The 18,652-nt window shown below is 42.7% G+C and overlaps 1 protein-coding gene across 1 annotated transcript; it reads right to left on the bottom strand.

The window, feature by feature from the left end:
• Positions 1-4,498: 4,498 nt before the first annotated feature.
• MUC13 (mucin 13, cell surface associated) lies at positions 4,499-18,489 on the bottom strand. Its single transcript, XM_026082138.1, has 11 exons — positions 18,411-18,489; positions 15,898-16,017; positions 14,907-15,013; positions 13,599-13,657; positions 12,660-12,808; positions 11,241-11,366; positions 9,981-10,092; positions 8,837-8,874; positions 7,042-7,129; positions 5,902-6,106; positions 4,499-4,634 (listed from the first exon to the last, which is right to left on the bottom strand). Exons 1-11 carry the CDS (start codon positions 18,487-18,489, stop codon positions 4,584-4,586), a joined length of 1,134 nt encoding a protein of 377 aa, XP_025937923.1. The 3' UTR covers positions 4,499-4,583.
• Positions 18,490-18,652: the final 163 nt, after the last annotated feature.

Below are 18,652 nucleotides of genomic sequence, written 5' to 3'. Positions count from 1 at the left end.
AAAAAAAATCTCAGAAAACTCAATTAATTCCTCCTGGCAACCTCTAAGAGGCAAAGCCTCTCTGCCTGCAAACACCAGCGGCACAAGCTTTTGAAACAAAGAGTGCATTATTGGGCTAAAAAAATGGAAATCTGGCTGAAACCACGCAGAGAAAGGGCTGCTTTGTGGGGCATTGGCCTGAGCCACGTGAGGCCTCTCCGGAGTGTCCATCACGGAGGCCACCACTGGGGAAGCCGCTTCCAGACGCGAGGGGAGGCTCGTTTTCACTTACCCACCTCACCCTGGGATGGGGCAGGAGCCAAACTCCGCCAGATCTTACCTTCAGGTCGCGTTTCTGAAGGAAAAAGGTAGCTGGAGGTGCATTTCCCGGCAGAGGCCTGTCTGCTGGGCACAGTCGGAGCCGGGAAGCCGCTGGCAGAGCCGTTCCTCCCCAGCGCAACCTCCCCGAGGGGAGCCGGCCTGCTGGGCCAGCCCAGAGACAGCACCGAATTTTTGGGAGTGAGTTTTCTAGGAAATCCGGCCACCTTCAGAGTTAAAGGCAACTGAGCACAGATGTTTGTGGGTTTTGTGTTTTTGTTTTTTTCCTGCAGGTCAGGTGATGAAAAATGGCAGGTGTAGTGAGTTTTGGCTGTGCACTCACTAGCACTTTCTGCGGACGTGTCTGCAGAGCGCTTTGAGCCCAAAGAGGCTACGCTGTTGCGTGCAAGACCGAAGCCGCTGCAGTCCCTTCCTCCTGTTGGAAGGAGCGTTGCGGTTTACCTTTGAAACAACAAACCATCCAAGCGAAAGACAGTACGGAGCAGTGAAAAGTCAAGTCCTTGGGTCTGTGCTACCTCCAAAGGAGAGAGCCGTCTTACCCAAACTGCTCGCTCTAACTTGCTGACGACTCCGGTCTGGAACATCACGCACAAGGGTTATGTGAAAATGGTCTCGTAAAAGAAACAAGAGGTATTTTTGCACCAGCAGGTAACTAGAAAAATACAAAATACTCCCTGCTTTCATGCCTGGAAGGTGCTGCCTTTCACGTGCAAAGTTGGACACTGGGCTATCACGCGGAGGAGTGCTGCATCACTCAGCTATGCTCACGGGTATCCAAACGAATTAAGGGCTGCCTATGCTTGAAGCTACCCCAATACCTCTACACAAGCATATAACCACGCAAACTTCTGCCCCCGACTCCTTTAGCTCTATTTAGCCCTCCCTGTGCAACCATGCCAAGAAACATTTCCAGCATAATTTTTGGGCTGAGTCAGAAGCAGGTGGCAGGCTGAAGCAGCACATCCTCCTCCTCCTCCTCCTCCTCCTCCTCCGCCTGTGGCGTGGCACCCGAGCACCCGACACCTCGGGGCTGCTGACGGACAGGAGAGCCCAAGGCGGAAACGCCTGCCAGCGGTTTCCCTGAACGTTTCACCCTGCCTGCAGGAGCTTCCTTTCTTGCACTGATGGGTGATGGTTGCGCTCAGCTTGGTTTCCAGCACCCACTTGGATTTCAAAGGCTGGGCAGTGAGAATGACGTCTGAGCCAAGGGACAGCAGTCACGCGGCACCACAAAGAGCGCTTTTCCAAGGTCCCGTTCCCACGCACGACCATGCTTTGTAAATACCCAGAAAGAGGTGAACTCTCTCCCAGTTTGCCCTTTGGTCACAGAATTCCAGTCACAATAAAATAGCTATAGCAGCCTTTGAAACGCTGAAGAACTGTAAGTTTACAGCGGTATCTGAGAGCCCCTCCACAGGTCAGACTAAAAGAGAAATGGGTGCAGCTGCAGAAATAAGCTTTGAACTAGAGCAATGAAAATTCCTCTGGAGTTAAATGACGCAAACACCTGACTATTCTTGCTTCTTGTTTTATTACCATTGACACTGAATTCCCAGATATTGCACCCTCATTAAAGTTTTATTGCATTGAAGTTTCATTTATCGTTGAGCTTTCAGCTCCCTTTCCAAACCTATTGCTTTGCAAAAGAAAGAGATAACATTTAAAGGCTTTTTCATGTACCTCTGTAACAGGCTACAGTTACATACATTTTAAGGAATCCTCTGCACTAGGCTGGTGGAATCAGGCAATTTACCTCAATGAAAGACTGGGGGCTGCTGCTCTTGATACAGATAAATCTTTTTATTAGACTCAAGATAACCACAAGTTTTAGCCTTGAAAAGGAATGAGAAGGAGTTGACTGAACAAAGTAAAAGTCTATACTGAGCTTAAAGCCTTTTTGCCATTTGTCCTCTCTGTATCCCATCAGTTTTTCAGTTCCTCACCCCTTTGCAAACTCCCCAGAGTGCTCTCAGTGCCCAGGGCAGCCCCAAAGCTGTCTCTCTCCCCTCGGGGGCTGGATGCCGGCTGCCTCGGCCCTGGGGCTGGGGCTCTGCGCCGGGACGGGACGGGCAGACCCTCAGAGCTTTCCTCGCTTCGAACTCTGAGTCTGGCTTCTTTGGGAAGTATGAAAAGAGCGTTTAGAAGCAGCAGGCTTAAAAGTGAGAGAGGCGAAAAGGAAGTACTCATACTACCTAATACTGAGTGTAACAGCACCCATCTGGGCTCACAGTAGCATCCATTATACGCTGTCCCAGGGGTTATATAGAAAAGACCCAAAGATACCTGTGTGCTTCAAAGGTACAGTCCTACTCCAGCACTGAACAGTCAGAAGAAAAGTCAACAAAATATGACCAAATTTGTACCATCCTTTGAATAATCTATCCTAAGTGGCTAAATCCTGCTAGCTCACATGGAGTAAATGTCACACTGTACATGCTGAAATGCACCTAGCCGGCTCAGGGTGGCCAAGGCCACCAGAACCTGGTCTCCTGTGGACACCTACAAACAGCAGGCGCTGTTCAGCCAGGTGACAGCAGCGAAGGTGACCGAAGTAAACTGGAAAAAAGAAATTCTGCCAGTTAACATTGCAAAACCAGAAATACAACATAGAGAAACTGTCTATCACCAGTCTACTTCTAAAAGATGACTCAGTCAGACAGTTCCGAGAAAGCAGTGACTCTCTCTTTTACTAGAGATGCCACATGAGAAAGATCAGGACTGTTTAGTTCCTCATTTTCATCCTCATACCTGGCAGATGGGAGCTGGTTTTGATCACTGAGAGCACTGGAGGAATATGTCTGCATACACATCTTGGTAACCTCTAAAACCAAATGCAGCGATCTCTACTATGGACCCCACACTTTTGCCATTTAAGCTATTAGCAGTTAAGCTAAAAGACTTTTTTTTTTCCCCTGATATCACAGAGAGTAGCTTGGCCAGCATTTTCAAAGGAGACCTAACTGCATTAACCACCCAGTTCCCACTGAAAATTATCATAGAAAATGGGTGCCAGCCCTACAACAGTAAGCATTTTAGTTTTATTAAGATTTAATAATATTTCTGATTGGCTCTTCTTAGTGACAGACAAGTGCTGAACCAACCAGTCTGTACACATTTGCATCTCAAGTCTGTACAAGTTCTAACATAAAGTAGTCCCTGAATTGGTAAAAAAAACCCTTTGACCACTGGGCAGCAACATAAGAAAGGCTTGGAAATGAGAAACATTCACATTTAATATGAAAAGTTAATCTGCACATAAAAAAAAAAAACAGAAAACATAACATGAAATTAAACTATGCATTAGATGAAGTTAACCTATAAATATATGTACATATGTGGGCATATATATATTTTATATACAAGAAATGCTAATGCTAGTCATTAGATAGTGTAAATGTACACTCAATTATACAGTAAAATATGGATCCTTTTTCAGAAGGATTGGGCCTGTATAATAAATGAAAAATAAAAAGAGCTGAGATGATTCCATCAAAACTTAAAGAGTGTAAAAGAAAAACACAATAATGCTTTGCTCAGCAGCTGAGAATGTAAAAGCAATCTAGTCATGCAAGATGGAGAACAATAGCGTTTGAAGATATTGCTCTTTGTCATTGTATTGGGAAGGAAGGTTTTGTATAAGGTCAGACAGAACCTTTATCTCGGACAACAAATGCCAGCAGAGATCTGAACTGAATGCTTTCAGATATGAAATATTGGGGGGGGTTGACAAGGGTAAAAGATGGTAACTGATACAGTAAAGAGAAGGAGGTTAGGTTCTCATAAAGATTAGTTTTGATCTTGTGGGGTTTTTGGCAATGTCCTAACTGCTCAAAGCTGTGCAGGTTGCCGGTGGCTGACATGGAGTACAAACAAAGTGCTGGGGCATCATATATTGGCATCATATATTGCCTGGACCTTCTTTGGGAAGAACTGAAAAACAACAGGATTTAAATCCTGGTATCTTGCCTGCACCCACTCTCTTGCCAATGACTAGGCCTCCTGAAGGAAGTCTAACATTTAGGCACGTTGGGTTTTTTTTTGAAGTCCCCTTCTCCTCCCTACCCTCTGTTTCATTTTTATTTTCACTTATTTCAGGGAGTTATTGACCATTATCTCCTCCCAGAAGTGGTCTTCATTTAGAAGATCTCCAGAGAATCTGGTGTTATGTCTCTGCTGCTGAAGTAACTGCATTAGTGAGAGGCTGTGAAACCCTTGGTCTGATTCGTTGTTGCAGTGGTCGTCCATCCTTCTACAGCTCTGGTCACTTAGTATCTGCGCTGCATCCTAAAGCCATTAGGCTCCTGTGTAGTTTCATACTAGAAAGAATCCGGACAGGAAAAGAAATAAGGAGTAGCTCTGGGTCAGAATGCCTCATTCTCAGAATAGCTCAGCATGTAACACCCTGCACGTGGTGGCCCTCCCTCCAAGTGACATCAGCCCTAATGGAAAACCAGATGTATTTTAAAGACAGATTTTCATCAGTGAAAAGTTGACGTCTTTGGAAAGTTAGAAAAGTCAAAATCCCTATGATTCTGATTAAGCAATTGATACCAAAAGTACATATATGCTTTTCCTCTTTTAATTGGCAGCTTTTTTAAAAGACCTTTTTTTTAAACAACATGTTTACTGTGTTGCTCATATTTGGGGTTTAGGCCTCAACTCTGCAAAACACTTAAGTGTGTTGCAATTAAATAGATGTTCTTCACTAAACAGGAATAGTTTCTTGCTCTGCAGAGGTGGAGCTAAAATATCTTTAAAACAAGCTTTGAATGGGCAACATATGTCCTGTTTACTGGATGCATGCAGAACCCAGTGAATCACTCATGCCACAGTGTATCGGTTCTCAAGCCCCCTGCTCCTTCCGCAGCCCCCTTGCAGAGTACAAGGATAAAACATGGGCAGTTTCGGAAGGGACCTTCCAGCCAATGGCATGGCTCTGCCGAACAGGCTCCCCTGTGCTCTAGCAATGCAATAGCTGTGCTTTTTCCAGGCGCTTTGCACCTTATGCAATGCTGCAACTGCAGAGGCCCTTGCTGTGAACCACACAGCCATGAAGGACAGTGGCAGAAGACACCAGCTCTTTGGGCAGCTGTGGCAGCTTAAATTGACCGTGAATCTTAGCATGAGGCTGCAACTGGGAGGTGCCACTGCAGTGCCTGCTGACACTACAAACTGGTTTAAAACAAGCACTGGTTTCAACAGCCCAGGATGTCGGCAGGGCCCCCTGTTTGCATGTGTGCCTGTGCCAAAGGATGTCTTCGGTCGGTGTGGATGAATGTCCCACGGCACAGCAGACCTCTGAGCAGCCAAACTGTTGCTTTGACCTTTGCTCTGCGCACTTCCCTCCCATGCCTAAAGCGTGGCTACTGGGGCATTAAAAAAATCTTCATGAGATGATTGCCAGTCTCTGTATTAGGGAATTTTTTTCAGCTGCAGCTACAGCTGTCTGTTTGCCTTTATACCACTTTGGCCTTATAGATCAAAGGAAGATGACCGGAGTGGAGTTTAGGATCCAGCAATGTCTCTGGCCCACCACACTACAGTTTGGGAACACATTTCCCTTAGTCCTCTGTGAATGCTTACCTCGTCATTGTAATCCCTCTCCAAAGCTTTACTGCTGCTCAAGCGATCCATCTCATAAGGGTTGCTTGATTGATATCCTGGGTTCGCATAGCCAGAAGTAGTCTGGACTCTGGGGAACATCCTGGTCTGTGTATTGCCAGAGTCTTCTGAATTTAAATATGCCGGTATCAGACTCTTCCTCTCTGAATCTTTTTTGTGTTTGGATCTTCAGAGGAAACAAAAGAAGAAAGGAGGCTTCAAAAGACCTTTTAGTGTGCCTTCCACATTCAGTTGCTCCCTCCCACCTTAATTTTCAATGCCCAGTCCCATTCTGAAATATGCAACAGAAAATTTTCTAGCATACCTATTGCAAAACCCCTTGTTATCAGTGACAGAGGGCAAAGCTTGGCATCTCTTATAGGGCTAAGCTGCTAGGAGAGACAGAGGGGGGACTTTGACCTCTTTCAACTAGTTCCTGGAGTGAAGGAGTTTCCTTGACCAACACCAGCTGTAACTGACTTTTCAGAGGAGGAAATGAGGCATTCGTTAGGTCCAGTTTAGACAAGTTGCCCTCCTGCCTGCAGCCAGAGCTCGGCACTCAGATGATGTGTGTGAACTGCCTGTGCTGACCACAAGCCCGTACCTCTCCCGCACGCTCAGCGCTGGCTTGTGCGCCTGCTGGTGAGCTGTGCCCGCTGYGGGAGGCCGTGCGGGAGCCTTCGCCTGAGCAGCACTGAGAGCAAAGGCAGAGGGGCTGCTTGAGTGTTCTGTCTTTCTTGTATGCGGAGAAGGGAGGAGGTGCAATGGCAACTGGGAATTAGCCAGTACACTGGGAATAATGAGCTGCAAAGAGATCCCTGGCTGGAAATGCCACCTATAATGAGCTGAGAGGGGCAGGATTAGGATCGATGGGGTCAGGTGTGTATTTGGAAAGCCTGGCTTGTGGCATTCAGGGTCTGATTCACAGCAAGAGAGTAAATACTTCTGTGGAGAGCACATGGGTCAAAACAAATCCTAATGGCAACATTACTTAATTAACTTGTGTGCCCAAGCAGGCATGCAAGCACATTTACAATCCTGCCCCTCTCTCTAAGTTTCTGCTTAGTTCTCTAGGAAAATGCAGCAATGCCGCTTCTATTCAAAAGTCAGAAATACTCTTACCTTGCTGAAATGAAAATGGCTGCTATCACAAAACTCAAGATAATGGCTCCAAGCACTGTACCCACTATTATAAGGTTGAGTTCACTATCTGGAAAAAACAAAGAAAGAGTGATTGAAAATTCATGGCAAATATTGAAGACCAAGGCCTGTCTCTCCTCTTGCTATTAAAAAAAAAAAAAGGCAAAAAAGAAAAGGGCGGAAGTGAAAATGCTTATTTCCTTTGTGAAGAAACTGCCAGGATAGTGTTTATAACCAGCAAAGGCCTTACCCTACCCTATAAGCCCTTCACGTACGTAGTTTTTCAGAGAAGCAGGTAAATGTTTCAATGCAGGACAGGGGCCTGCCATTGCAGAATACCTCGGCTGGATATTCCCTACACACGCCTCCTTCTGTGGTTCTTCCCTTTTCGCTACCTCATCTCTCTTCCTGGGCTGCATGAAGAAAACCTCATCCATGAAGGAGGAAAAGTAGCTAGTTGAGAAGAAATTAAAATTTGCACCTGCTCAACCTATTTCTATGTTTCTGATGATGGAAACAGGAAAAAAAACCTCACAACCTTCCCCGTTTCCCCCCTACAAAGTATCAAGGAAAAGCTAAATCATCCTAGAACAAGGCAGACAAAAATTAATTTCTTCCACTTTTTGTGCATGAGTTTGCCTGTGTATAAATTTCAAACCAGGTCTATGCTGGACATGCCACAAAGGGAAGACGGCATAACTTTATGGTTAAAGAACAAGTTACAGGGCATTAAGATTCCCAAAACTTTCTCAAGAAAAACATGTTTCATGGGATGAAAAACATCCTTCCTGTAAAACATTTACATCTGGCAATCTTCTCTGTGTTGCACTACAACTACCATTAGCCAATCTCCAAACTCTTTAGACAAAAAAATGAACACAGAAACAACAAAAAAATAAAACAGAAGAAAAAATCATTAAGATCTCATAGACATGGGGTTGCTAAACACACCTGTTAAAGACTGAAGCAGCATGAGAATTTGAAGGGCCACATAAAGTTATACCTTTTGCTTAGATAAAGCCAAAGGAGTTGTGAGACGTGAAGAACCACAAGTGCTTATTTTTCAGTCTGCCTTTGTCTGCACTGGATGTTCTGAGTTTAGGCACATGCAAACACAAGGGGGGAGGGGTGGATGCCCTTTCCTAATCTGTACAATAGTGGAAAGTGGAACAGGTGCAGATAAGAGCTGTAAAACTGACTCAGAAAAGGGGAAAAAACCTTGGAAGGCCAGTCTCATTAGTCTCTCCAGACTAATACAATTATGAGATGACACAATCAGTGCCATCATTTCTGCACCAGAAGATAATACTAGATATTATGCAGTATTTGCAAGGTAAAGCACAAAAAAGAACCGATGGCTGGGCATTAAAGCAGAAACATTTCAAATGAGAGTAATTTACTGATGTTAAATAGGCAGGAGTAACTAATCCATTGGTGGTGCCAGGTTCAGCACTGCATGATATCTTCAGATGAGGACAAAATGCTTTTCTGTCAAATAACTTGTGTATGACTAAAAGCTATTGGGTTTAATGCAGGGGTCATTAGATGAAATGCTACTGTCTGCCTGAACATGGGATTTGAGTAGGATTTTTCCTTCGAGGCAGCAGTGGAATATCACTCATCCTTCTCTAACATYTTCCTGTCATCAGTATAAGATGGTGACACTGCTAAAGGCTGCTACTTGTTGTTTTTGTTATCTCAGGCTCTGCTCAGCAGGATAAACATTACCAAGATTTTTTCTGTGCAATAACGAAACATCAGAAATTCTTGTACTTACTGTTCTTACAGTTCTCTCCAGAGTAGCCCACTGCACAACTACATRAGAGTTAAAAAAGAAGGGAAAGAAAAGACAGACATTTAATGTCATTCAGCAGATGATCACAAAGCAATAGCATGTTTCTACGCTTTATGAACAATTTCTCTGCAAGGTGAGCTCCCCATGGGTTTCTTCTTTGATGCCRTCTTAATACCAAATTGTTTTGTTTCTTTGCTAGAGGGAAACAATGGAGGAGCAGAAGTTTCTGAGATTTTCAGTACAACTGGTGAGCTGGGCACTCAAAGTTTCAGGTTTTCAGCCTGAAATACTCTAAAAGCACCTAATTTCTCCAAAAGAACTAAGCCCTATACCTCTGAGCTGCTTGGAATTGCTACCCACTGGTGAAAAGCGCTGTCTTTGTCAGYGTCCTCAATAGAAGACCAGTAGGGGCTGACGGCTCTTCATCTTCCTCCCATACTAGTTTCTTACATTTACATTATACTGATTTTATGGTAAAAGTGGTTCTGTTCTGCATGTAGCAGCAACAACAACAAAAGGAGCTGAATTGACAGATGTGGGGAGTAAGGACCCTCTGTTGATCCATGGGAGCACAGCACAACTGGTGACSTACTCAGCTCCACCAACAGAAAACACTGCTCTGTTCTGATCCTGACCTGACAGAAATGCCTGCAGAGGGAAAACCAGCAAGAAATAGTAGAGGACTGAAATTTATCAGGGAACAGAGTCCCGGCGGATATCAGTGGGAAACCTTCCATGGCTTTTAGGCAATTTTTGCTCTACTGTTTGTTGGATACTAGACGCTTCAGCATCCAAGTTGCCATGGATCAGTTACTCTGAGGGAATAGGTTATGTTCATGTGGGCAACCCACAAAGTAAGTGTGAGGTAGTCTATCCTCTTCAYTGACTCACAGATGACCTTGGATCACCTTGACTTTCCTCTGAGGTGTTACTAGTGCACATCAAGAGCTAATGTCAAGTAGATGAAATGCCATAACTTGTGACACCACGGGAATTTGTCCATGTGCTGACCACCTTAGCCACCTCTCTGGCACAGCTTCAGGCTGTTCGTCTAGAGATTCACCCTCTTTTAGATGTTCTTCTCCCCTGTCTTTGCCTATAACATAGGAAGAAGCTGAGTACTCACGGTACACATCTGTTGTCCTTCATTTCAAAGTTGGTCAAACATTTGCACGTTGGAATCCCACTTTCTTTTGCACAGTACTTGTTGCTGGTTACAGAACATTCACTGTTGCAATCTGCATTTTCAGAGKGAAAAAATACAGACTGAATTGAAGGTAACCCTGAAAAATCAACAGTGGAGAACACTATCTTGGGAGTATTTCTGTTTTCTAATGATGCTATAAAACCTGGGACAATTCAACTTATTTTTCATTGTGCTGTAAACACACACGACTTTTTTGTGCTTAAAAGCAACAAAATGGCCTTTTTAGGGTTACACCTACATAGAACAGAAACTGAACTATCAGAGCACAAAATCAGAAGTAAGCAGTCGTTCAAATGACTCAGTTTCATAGCTTGAAATGGAAATCTAGCTAGGCTGCTTCTTACAGTGGGCAACCCAATGCCCTGCAGTCTGTTACCACAGCAGATGATTTATACTGCAAATGATCTGAAACTGGGTCAGATTTAGACAGGTGAGATGCCATGAAGGCYTGCATCTCACATCTCACTGGCCTTTATTGTAATCAGTTCTCATGATTTTATCCTGAGTGTTTGCAGTATTTATCATTTTTCTTAAAATCTCATATCTTAGGCTTTTCTATGGTGTGAGAATTGTAGTTTTCATAGCAAGAAAGTAAGGTACATGTCAGGGTTGTGGAGGATAGTTACAAAATATAAACAGAGGGCTCTCTAAAAGATTTCAAACTAACCTAAAAATCACATAACTCATACACACTGCAAAAATTTGTCAAAATGCAGGTAACGCAACAATCCCAGAAGAATCAGCAATGGACAGTGCTTTGTTTAACAGATCGTTGTGCTGCACCCAGACTTCCACCCCTGTCTTCAGGTAACATGTGGAGCTTATTTCCAAAATATGTCCTAGCAGAGAAGGCTGTAGGATTCAGTTGGTTCCACTCATTATCCATTTAGGTTTCAGTTCTTACCCAGAATTTAACAATGCRTTTAAATACTTACCTACCAATTTCAGTGGTAATTTTCACAGGCTTTAGTGATTTATTCTATTGGCATAGAATTAGGGATGTGTTGAAAGTGAAAGGCAAGTATGTCTTTCTATGGCTTGCTTAATAAGACAGATATTCCCTGGTTTTYAGAGTTACGTGAGCTCAGCACATCTGAGAGACCCCCTTACCAAAATGGGACTGAGACAGGGCATAACCATGTCAGCCTTCCAGGAGCAGTAATGTAGTGAAGTTCTTACCTGAACAAGAACGGTCATCCCAAGCTGTCTTTGAGTAATTACTTTTGCACGTGCATTCTGGATACATAGCTTCCTCACAGACTGTGGTTCTGAGATCGCATTGAAAAACAGCACAATAGGTTGCAGCTTTAAAAGAGAAACAGTCAGGAAGCAAACCTTATTACTAATAATATCCTTTCATAGGAAGCAGGTCACTTGGTCAGCAAATCATAAAACAATTATTTAGTAATTCTGAAAAAAAAACTTTTAAGCCCTTTTTTGGACATCTGTACTTCAGGCATTTTGAGCACCTCTTTCTTTTTCCTTGCTCTTTCCCATTAGCATTTTGCACAACTGACCCGGATCTCACCAAGCGCTGCACAGATAATAAAAGGTTATGGGCATGCAGCTTGTTGCATGAGAAACAGTAGCATGCTGTTTGCTGAGCAGGTTGCTCATCACAGATACATGAGCCAGTAACACCCACTTCCCACACAGACGYGGCAATGGTTTACAAAGTGTGGCAGATGGCATGCAGCGAAGGGCTGTGATTGCTGTGGTCCTTTGTGAGCTGTCATTTTTTTTCTGTTTCCCCCTCACATTTAGGACTAGGACACAGAAAATGTCATGGGCTGAGGTGGATACAGTCACCTCAGAGGCCAAACTCAGCATATAAGCCATGAACCGGACTTCTTTAATTATTAGCTTGTCTTTTTCTAAAGCTAAATACAAAATAGGAACATTTTAAACAAAAAGTGAGAAAAAAATCCTTATTTTATTTACAAAACATTTTCTAAGTATTACACTTTTTAGTAATACAACCCTTTACTGGCTTAGACCAATGAGTCACTTAGCTCAGTACCTAATCACTGAGGCCTCATTTCTGGAAAGCATTTATATGTGTACATCCCTCAGGCTGACCGAAGAAAGCACTGGAGCACACACTTCTCTGKTTTCCTACATAAGAATGCCTAGATATAGTCTATCATCTCAGATACTTGATAAAGCACAAGAAAGAATATCCTGGTCAATTATGGAAGAAGCAAAGTCTAAAGAAAGTTTCATCCAGTTTTGCCAGTAAAACACTGGCTTATTCTCAGAAGCACAATATATCTCTGTATATATTTTGGCCTGTTTCCCCGGTCACTTAACACGCAGCAGGTTAAAACCAACATGCCATTACTTATTTGAGAATAAGTATTTTCCATCTTTTTTTCTACACAGAAAGTAGAAAGCCTTAATAAGACAAAAAAAAAAAAAAAGCCCAGCAATGAATGGCTGAGTTTTCAAAATTGCCTAAGATTGAACCTCTGATTATTAAAATCAACAGGGCTTATGCTTTTAAGGGCTTTGCTGCACACAGAAATGTCCTAACCAGCTTTGACGATAGGAACCTCTGCTCCTAGCAACTGCTTACTTCTACGCTGAGGAATTACATACCTCTGTATGCAGTGATATACTTTGAATCTTCTGCTGCTTTATTTATTTTTGAAGCAACTGTTTCATTTGTTACAGCTGAGTTCTCTGCAAAGAGGTTCATCAGTGTTATGCTCATTGAAGTATCCGCTGACCTGCTATTTTGTAAAAGTCTGAAAAGTACAGATAATGTCATTTTAAAGTCTCATATAGTCCATATGGTAGCAAGCTAGATGCAAAGACAACAGAAGATTTCTGCCAAATCTCCCTCTCTCCCCTAACTTCTTTCATCCCACAATGTAGGTAGTTACTAAGACACCTGAAAATGAGTTCAAGCTCAAGAATCCATTAGTGGCCATCTTCCTGGTAGATGAAGATGTAARTGGATAGCTGGTAGGTAAAGGTTGTTGGGTTTGATGCTAACAACATCACTCCCTTGTGCGCCGTTGGCGTGAAACTGGTGGGTTTTTACTGGGCCAGCCTCAGGCCAGCTGCTRTGAGGAGCACCTCATCTGTTAGACCCCAACTTCATGCTCACACCAGGCTGTGGTGTCTCCCAGGCCTGACTGGGAGAGTCCATCCTGAAGCGTGGTGATGATAACTCAGGGTATGACTGCAGTGAAGTCAAAGGGTCTGTTTGCCTTGTAGAAGTTAACTTCAAGCTAGCTGGATCAGGTTCTGAGAGCAACCTCCCTGAYGACAGGGAGCAAAGCAGGGGCTGCCTTGCTCCTCAGCTGAACTCCATGCTGCTGGGATATGCACACAAATACYTTTAAGTGGTATTGCTGAAACTTTAAAAATATCCCCAAAAAGCCTCATTTAACAGGAGCCACACTGAACCAAGCTCATCCCATATCCTTCCTTGAGCCGAGTACTCCACAGGAAACTGATTAACATGGGATGTGCAGGAAGGACACAAAACAGCTTCACACACTGTGCAAAAAACCCAACTGGCAAACTTACTGAATTCCCACGATTACAGTCTGTCCAAAGCTTGTCTCATCTCTGAAAGCATTCGTAAACTATAAAAGATAAATGATTTGGAATTATGGTTGGGCAGGAACATAGACTGAAATCACATGAAATACTGAGACCTCAATCCTAAGGGAAAGACCTAGACCATGCTACTACAGGCACAAATAAAGTGAGGTGACTGGTCAYATCTGCTGTGTGAGACATTGCAGGAGCAGAGGAGCTGTGGGGTATAAAACAGGAAACACGGGAGAGCAGTGGGGGAGTGGGGAGACATGAATCAAACAAACGTCACGCAGTGCGTGAGGGTTGACCAGCTGGTGAGCTAGAGGTACTCCCTCACCGACTCACCTCTCAGGAGGAGGCCAGTGGGTTAGTACTGCAGATCATTTACTTCTGTAGCTATGTCACAAAACAATGTAAGACAAAAAAATGGGGAAAATATTTTTTAAACATTCTGGAGGGGGACATTTTTTGGTTACTTTTCCCMAAAAAAATCATAGAAAGTARTATAATAACATGAAGAATTTGATAACTATTTTGATGACTTTTGCTTAATATTTGGCAAATATTTTCTCACCAGTTCTCTGGTCAAGGGAGATATCTCTCCTTCCTCACTTCCAGAAAATGACATAAAATCCATGGTCTCAGCATGKCAATATAAATTTATCAATTAGTCCTGCTTCTCAGGAAATCCATTACAAAACCTCATCTATAATCGCAGCACACTCAAGGTGTGTAATATCCTTTCATTAATAGCATTAAAATACTAATACTAGTATGCTTATGGAAGAGGCTTATTATTTAGGTATTTAGACACAGCTGTTCTGAAACACTTGTGCTGTATGGAAACAATAGCTTTCTCTAAAAAAAATGTTTTTTATTTTTACTCATACCACTGAGTGTTATGTAGCCCTCAGCAAACAGCAGAGATTGGAAACTAAATGGGCTGGATCACTGCTCAGCCTCATGGTTGCTGGGAGGGAATGGTGAAAGATGGGAAGCAATATATGCGAGATCTTCCCAGAACACAAGCGACACTACAAATGCAGATATTACCTGATCTCAGACACATCCCTTCATTTCATTAAGAGCCATGCATGTATTCATCTGAGGGCAAAATTCAGCTCTTGTATGAATAGGTTTAAACTAGTGCGAAGCATTCTTTGAAGGAAGTAGTTTCCTCAAGTGAAACTATCTTAGGCTYCACTTTAAAGGCAGCATGTATCCCCTCTGTCTGCATCACATTCAGGAGAGCATTAAATATACATGAAAGGTTTAAAAAATAAAGCCACTCACAAATGTTGTTACATTGAGGAACACTTCTGTGTACTCCGTGGAGTTTACCAGTTCAATGCTAGAACTGTAAGACTGCTGCAGTGTAATGAGCCCTGGGAATATTAATCCTGCAATGAGAACAAAGGATATTAAGCAATTAGAAAGCATTTAAGGAAGCAGRGTTTCACCTTGGGGTTTTCCAGGCTTCAGAGATGAAAAGATACAGCACAGAGATCAATCTTTGCTAATTTTCATATGGACAAATAGTATGTACATTCCTGCCTGCCACCTGGGAAGCAGGCAGGATCCTGGACCCAACCAAACTGGCCTGGTTATGCAGCTTGAATAATGCTAAATTGTAAGCATGGTCTGAAGCTAACAAATGACTTTGCTCATCTACAGTGTTACAGCATTTAGTGGGACAGATATTTGTATTAAGGACTCTAAACCTGCAGCCGCAGTCATTAATCAGCTGACATGGTTTAGCATTTCTGAGGAAGTAATTCAGTGTCTACCTCCTTCTTTAGGCTCACAAGTAAATTTGAGAATCRTGCCTGCTGGCACTTAAATAAGAGGCCCCATTTCCATGCATACTTGCCCCTCAGCAGTTCCTCAGAAATGCACTTCAACAGCACTGTGATGAGTGGGTGGCAGTAGGGAAAACCAAGCCAGTTGTTCAGAGGTCAACAAGGGTTTGGGTTTTGTAAAATCTTGACCATAACTATTGATGTCGGGTTTACACTAGGATTTCTTTCTCCTTTTCACATACTTTAATCTCCAGGGAATACACCTTCTTTTTCTAGCACATTAACCTCTTTGGCTGCAATACTGTTTTGTGAGATAATAATCTAGGTCACTGTAGCAGTGGCAGGCTGMAGAGCAAGCATTATTCAGCAGTCACTTTCCCAGACTGGTTATGTTTTCAGTTATAATGTGAGAACAAGGGATATGGGAGGAAAAACTCTCCTGAGCAGTTATGTGAAGTAACAGAAATCACCCTTCTGCAACTCACCTTTGTGACAATCCATGTTTTTATGGTAGAATCCATATGGGCACAGGCAAGTGTAATTGTGATATAGAGCAACACATTTAGCCGCATTATTTCCACATGGTTTTGAACTACAGATGTCCCCTGATACAAAGATGAAAGATATTGACATCAGGATTTATATGAAATTACTCTAGTTAGCAGATGTAGTCTATTATATAGTCCATATAGCTTTTTTAAAGGAAACTACCAAATACATTTTGTAGAGTATAGATACAATTAAACATTGCATTGATATGTCTTGTTTGTTTAATGTCTACAGTAACTGTTTTCCCTACACAACCCAGCAAGATATTACAGTGAGGATGCAGAATAAGGTTGAAATCAATTTTCTATCATACTGACCATTCACAATCTAAGTCTACTTAGTACAGCTAAAACCAAAACAATAAAAAAATTTGTATTGAGGGTTGCTAAAATCAGTGACAGATAAAGTTAGAAAATGGCAAACTACAATAGGCCGTGCATCTTCAATCCTGCACTGCTACGTCCCTGCCTTATTATAATATAGTGTCATGGTAGGGGACTTTACTGCGGGCACATTAATAAAATGAAGGCTCCCAAGCTAATTATCACTGTATATGTGCCTCAGTATGTGTCAGAGCACAGCTGCTGCTGCTAAGAAATTTTGCTKACAGCTGTCACCATAATATGACTATTAACTGGCAGCTACAGCCATGTTTCTATAGCAGCATAGCATTGCGCTGTGCAGATTTGAGCCGACTGGTGCCTTCCACTTACTTGCTGGAGTTGTTGCTGAAGCTGAGATCATGCTCCTTCGTGGAAAAGGGAAAATGACTTAAAATGGCAGCCCTGCTTAGCGCCATGGGCTATGCTGAGGCGGTGGTGTAAACCTTCCTTCTCAAACCTGCTTCTGCCTTGCTCCATCCTCCAGACAGTGCCTTGCCCTTATTCCCWGCAACCTGCTGCTCAGTATGACTTATGCTGCATGCCTGTCTGTGGTATCTCTTCTCTTGCAGCCATCCTCTCCCCTTGATTTGCCCTCTCCCTGCAAATTTTCTCTGTCAGAAGGCTCTGCAGGCACCTCACATCTCTCTCTCTCTCTCTCTCTCTCTCCCCAAAAGTCAAGCTGGTCATTGCTACCCCAAGGACAGGATGAGGTTCTTATTTCTGCCCTCAGAGCATCTTCAGTGCATCCACAGCATCCTGCAGTTTATGCCTCTGCCTTGAACTAAAAGAACTTCACTTCTCCTCCAACATATTTAAACACTTGAAATATTAGTAGTGCTAAAGGAAAAATTTCTGATAAACCTTTTCCCCAGAAATAAGATTTTGCGAGGCAGCTAGCCTGGAAAGATGCACAGCAATAAGCAAGAGAAAAATTAGAAAGATGTGCTAGCAAATCCAAAGGGAGGGGGGGGGAAAAAAAAGATGTGGGGAGCAGCAGGATACTAGAATAATCACAATCATTTTGTAAATAGATTTAATTTCTATAGGATATACTCTTTGCTTTAAATGGTTGTTGCTATACTTTTTTTCTAAGTAATTTTAAGTTACATAAGTATTTATAAGTAATTTTAAGTATTTATGTAAGATATATAAGTAATTTAATTAGTTTATAAGCAATTATAACTTATATTTTTATATCTTAAAAATGGGATGGTAATTATAGCTCTCTTTCCAACACACAAAATTTGGCATTCACCCTGCCCAGTTTCTTTCATTTAACTCTCCAGATATGTTCTCACAGGTGGGGAAGAGATCCTTTGTGCAATGAGAAAAAACATACTAACTCTTTTTCATCCAAAATAGAACAGGTTTTTAAGACAGCTATTTATCAAAATAAGCAGGAGAGAGCAAAAAATTCAGAAAATATTGGAGTTCTCTRTTACATGTTTTGAAATTGTACACTGCATGTATCTATTAGAGAAAATTCCCCAATCCACTGTAAAATACATAAACTATGCTGAAACAATTCTCCTAGAGTTAGAACATATCTGCACAAGGAATATTCAGMATGTCCAGTCCCAGAATAGACTTTCTGAATATGTTTTTCTTAATTGATGAAGAAAAACAGTAAGAGATAATGTAAAAAGGACAGTTCCTGAAAAAAGGTAACACAATCTTAACATGCTAAGRTAAGAGACAGCCATTCTTTAAAATTATCTTAGAAAATAATTAAGGGAGTCCAATGGGCTAGCAGACTTGTGTCCAGATATTGGCTTTCCAGAAGCCCTACAAAAGGCTAATTAGAGTACCAGAGAAAAAGACTACAACCCGGAAGGGAGCAGGCTGGTGAAATCTTGCCCAAAATATTCCCCAAGGCAAGGAGGAAGAGGGGAAAGAGAGGACGGGGGACAAGAGATATAGACTTAACCAGGGGTTCCGTGACTCCAAGGTGACAGAAATAAAGGGAAGAAAGAAAGGAGGAGTAGTCCCTGCATTTCAGCATGTAAAGACTAGGAAGCCTTAAACGCTGATTATCAGTAGGAGCCTACAGGCGTGTTTCTCCTTACCAGGAATTGGTGATGCTGTAGGTGAGGAAGTGTTTGTCGTTGCAGTTGTGTTGTCTGTTGGAGGGAAAAGAAGAGACATGGTAGCCCTGCTCGGGAYTGTGTGGAGGAAAAGGCCTGGGCAACCGCTGTGTGTACAGGACAACTGCTGAGCAGGTGAGCAGGGCACCGGAGTGGAGCGGAGCGACCACAGCCCCGGGCCTCCTTGCCCTGCCTTTCGCCTGGCTCCAGACCCACTGCCTCTA

This window comes from Apteryx rowi, unplaced genomic scaffold (genome assembly GCF_003343035.1).
Source record: "Apteryx rowi isolate R43461 unplaced genomic scaffold, aptRow1 scaffold_57, whole genome shotgun sequence".
Taxonomy (NCBI): domain Eukaryota; kingdom Metazoa; phylum Chordata; class Aves; order Apterygiformes; family Apterygidae; genus Apteryx; species Apteryx rowi.
This window is presented reverse-complemented; position numbering and strand designations above follow the sequence as displayed.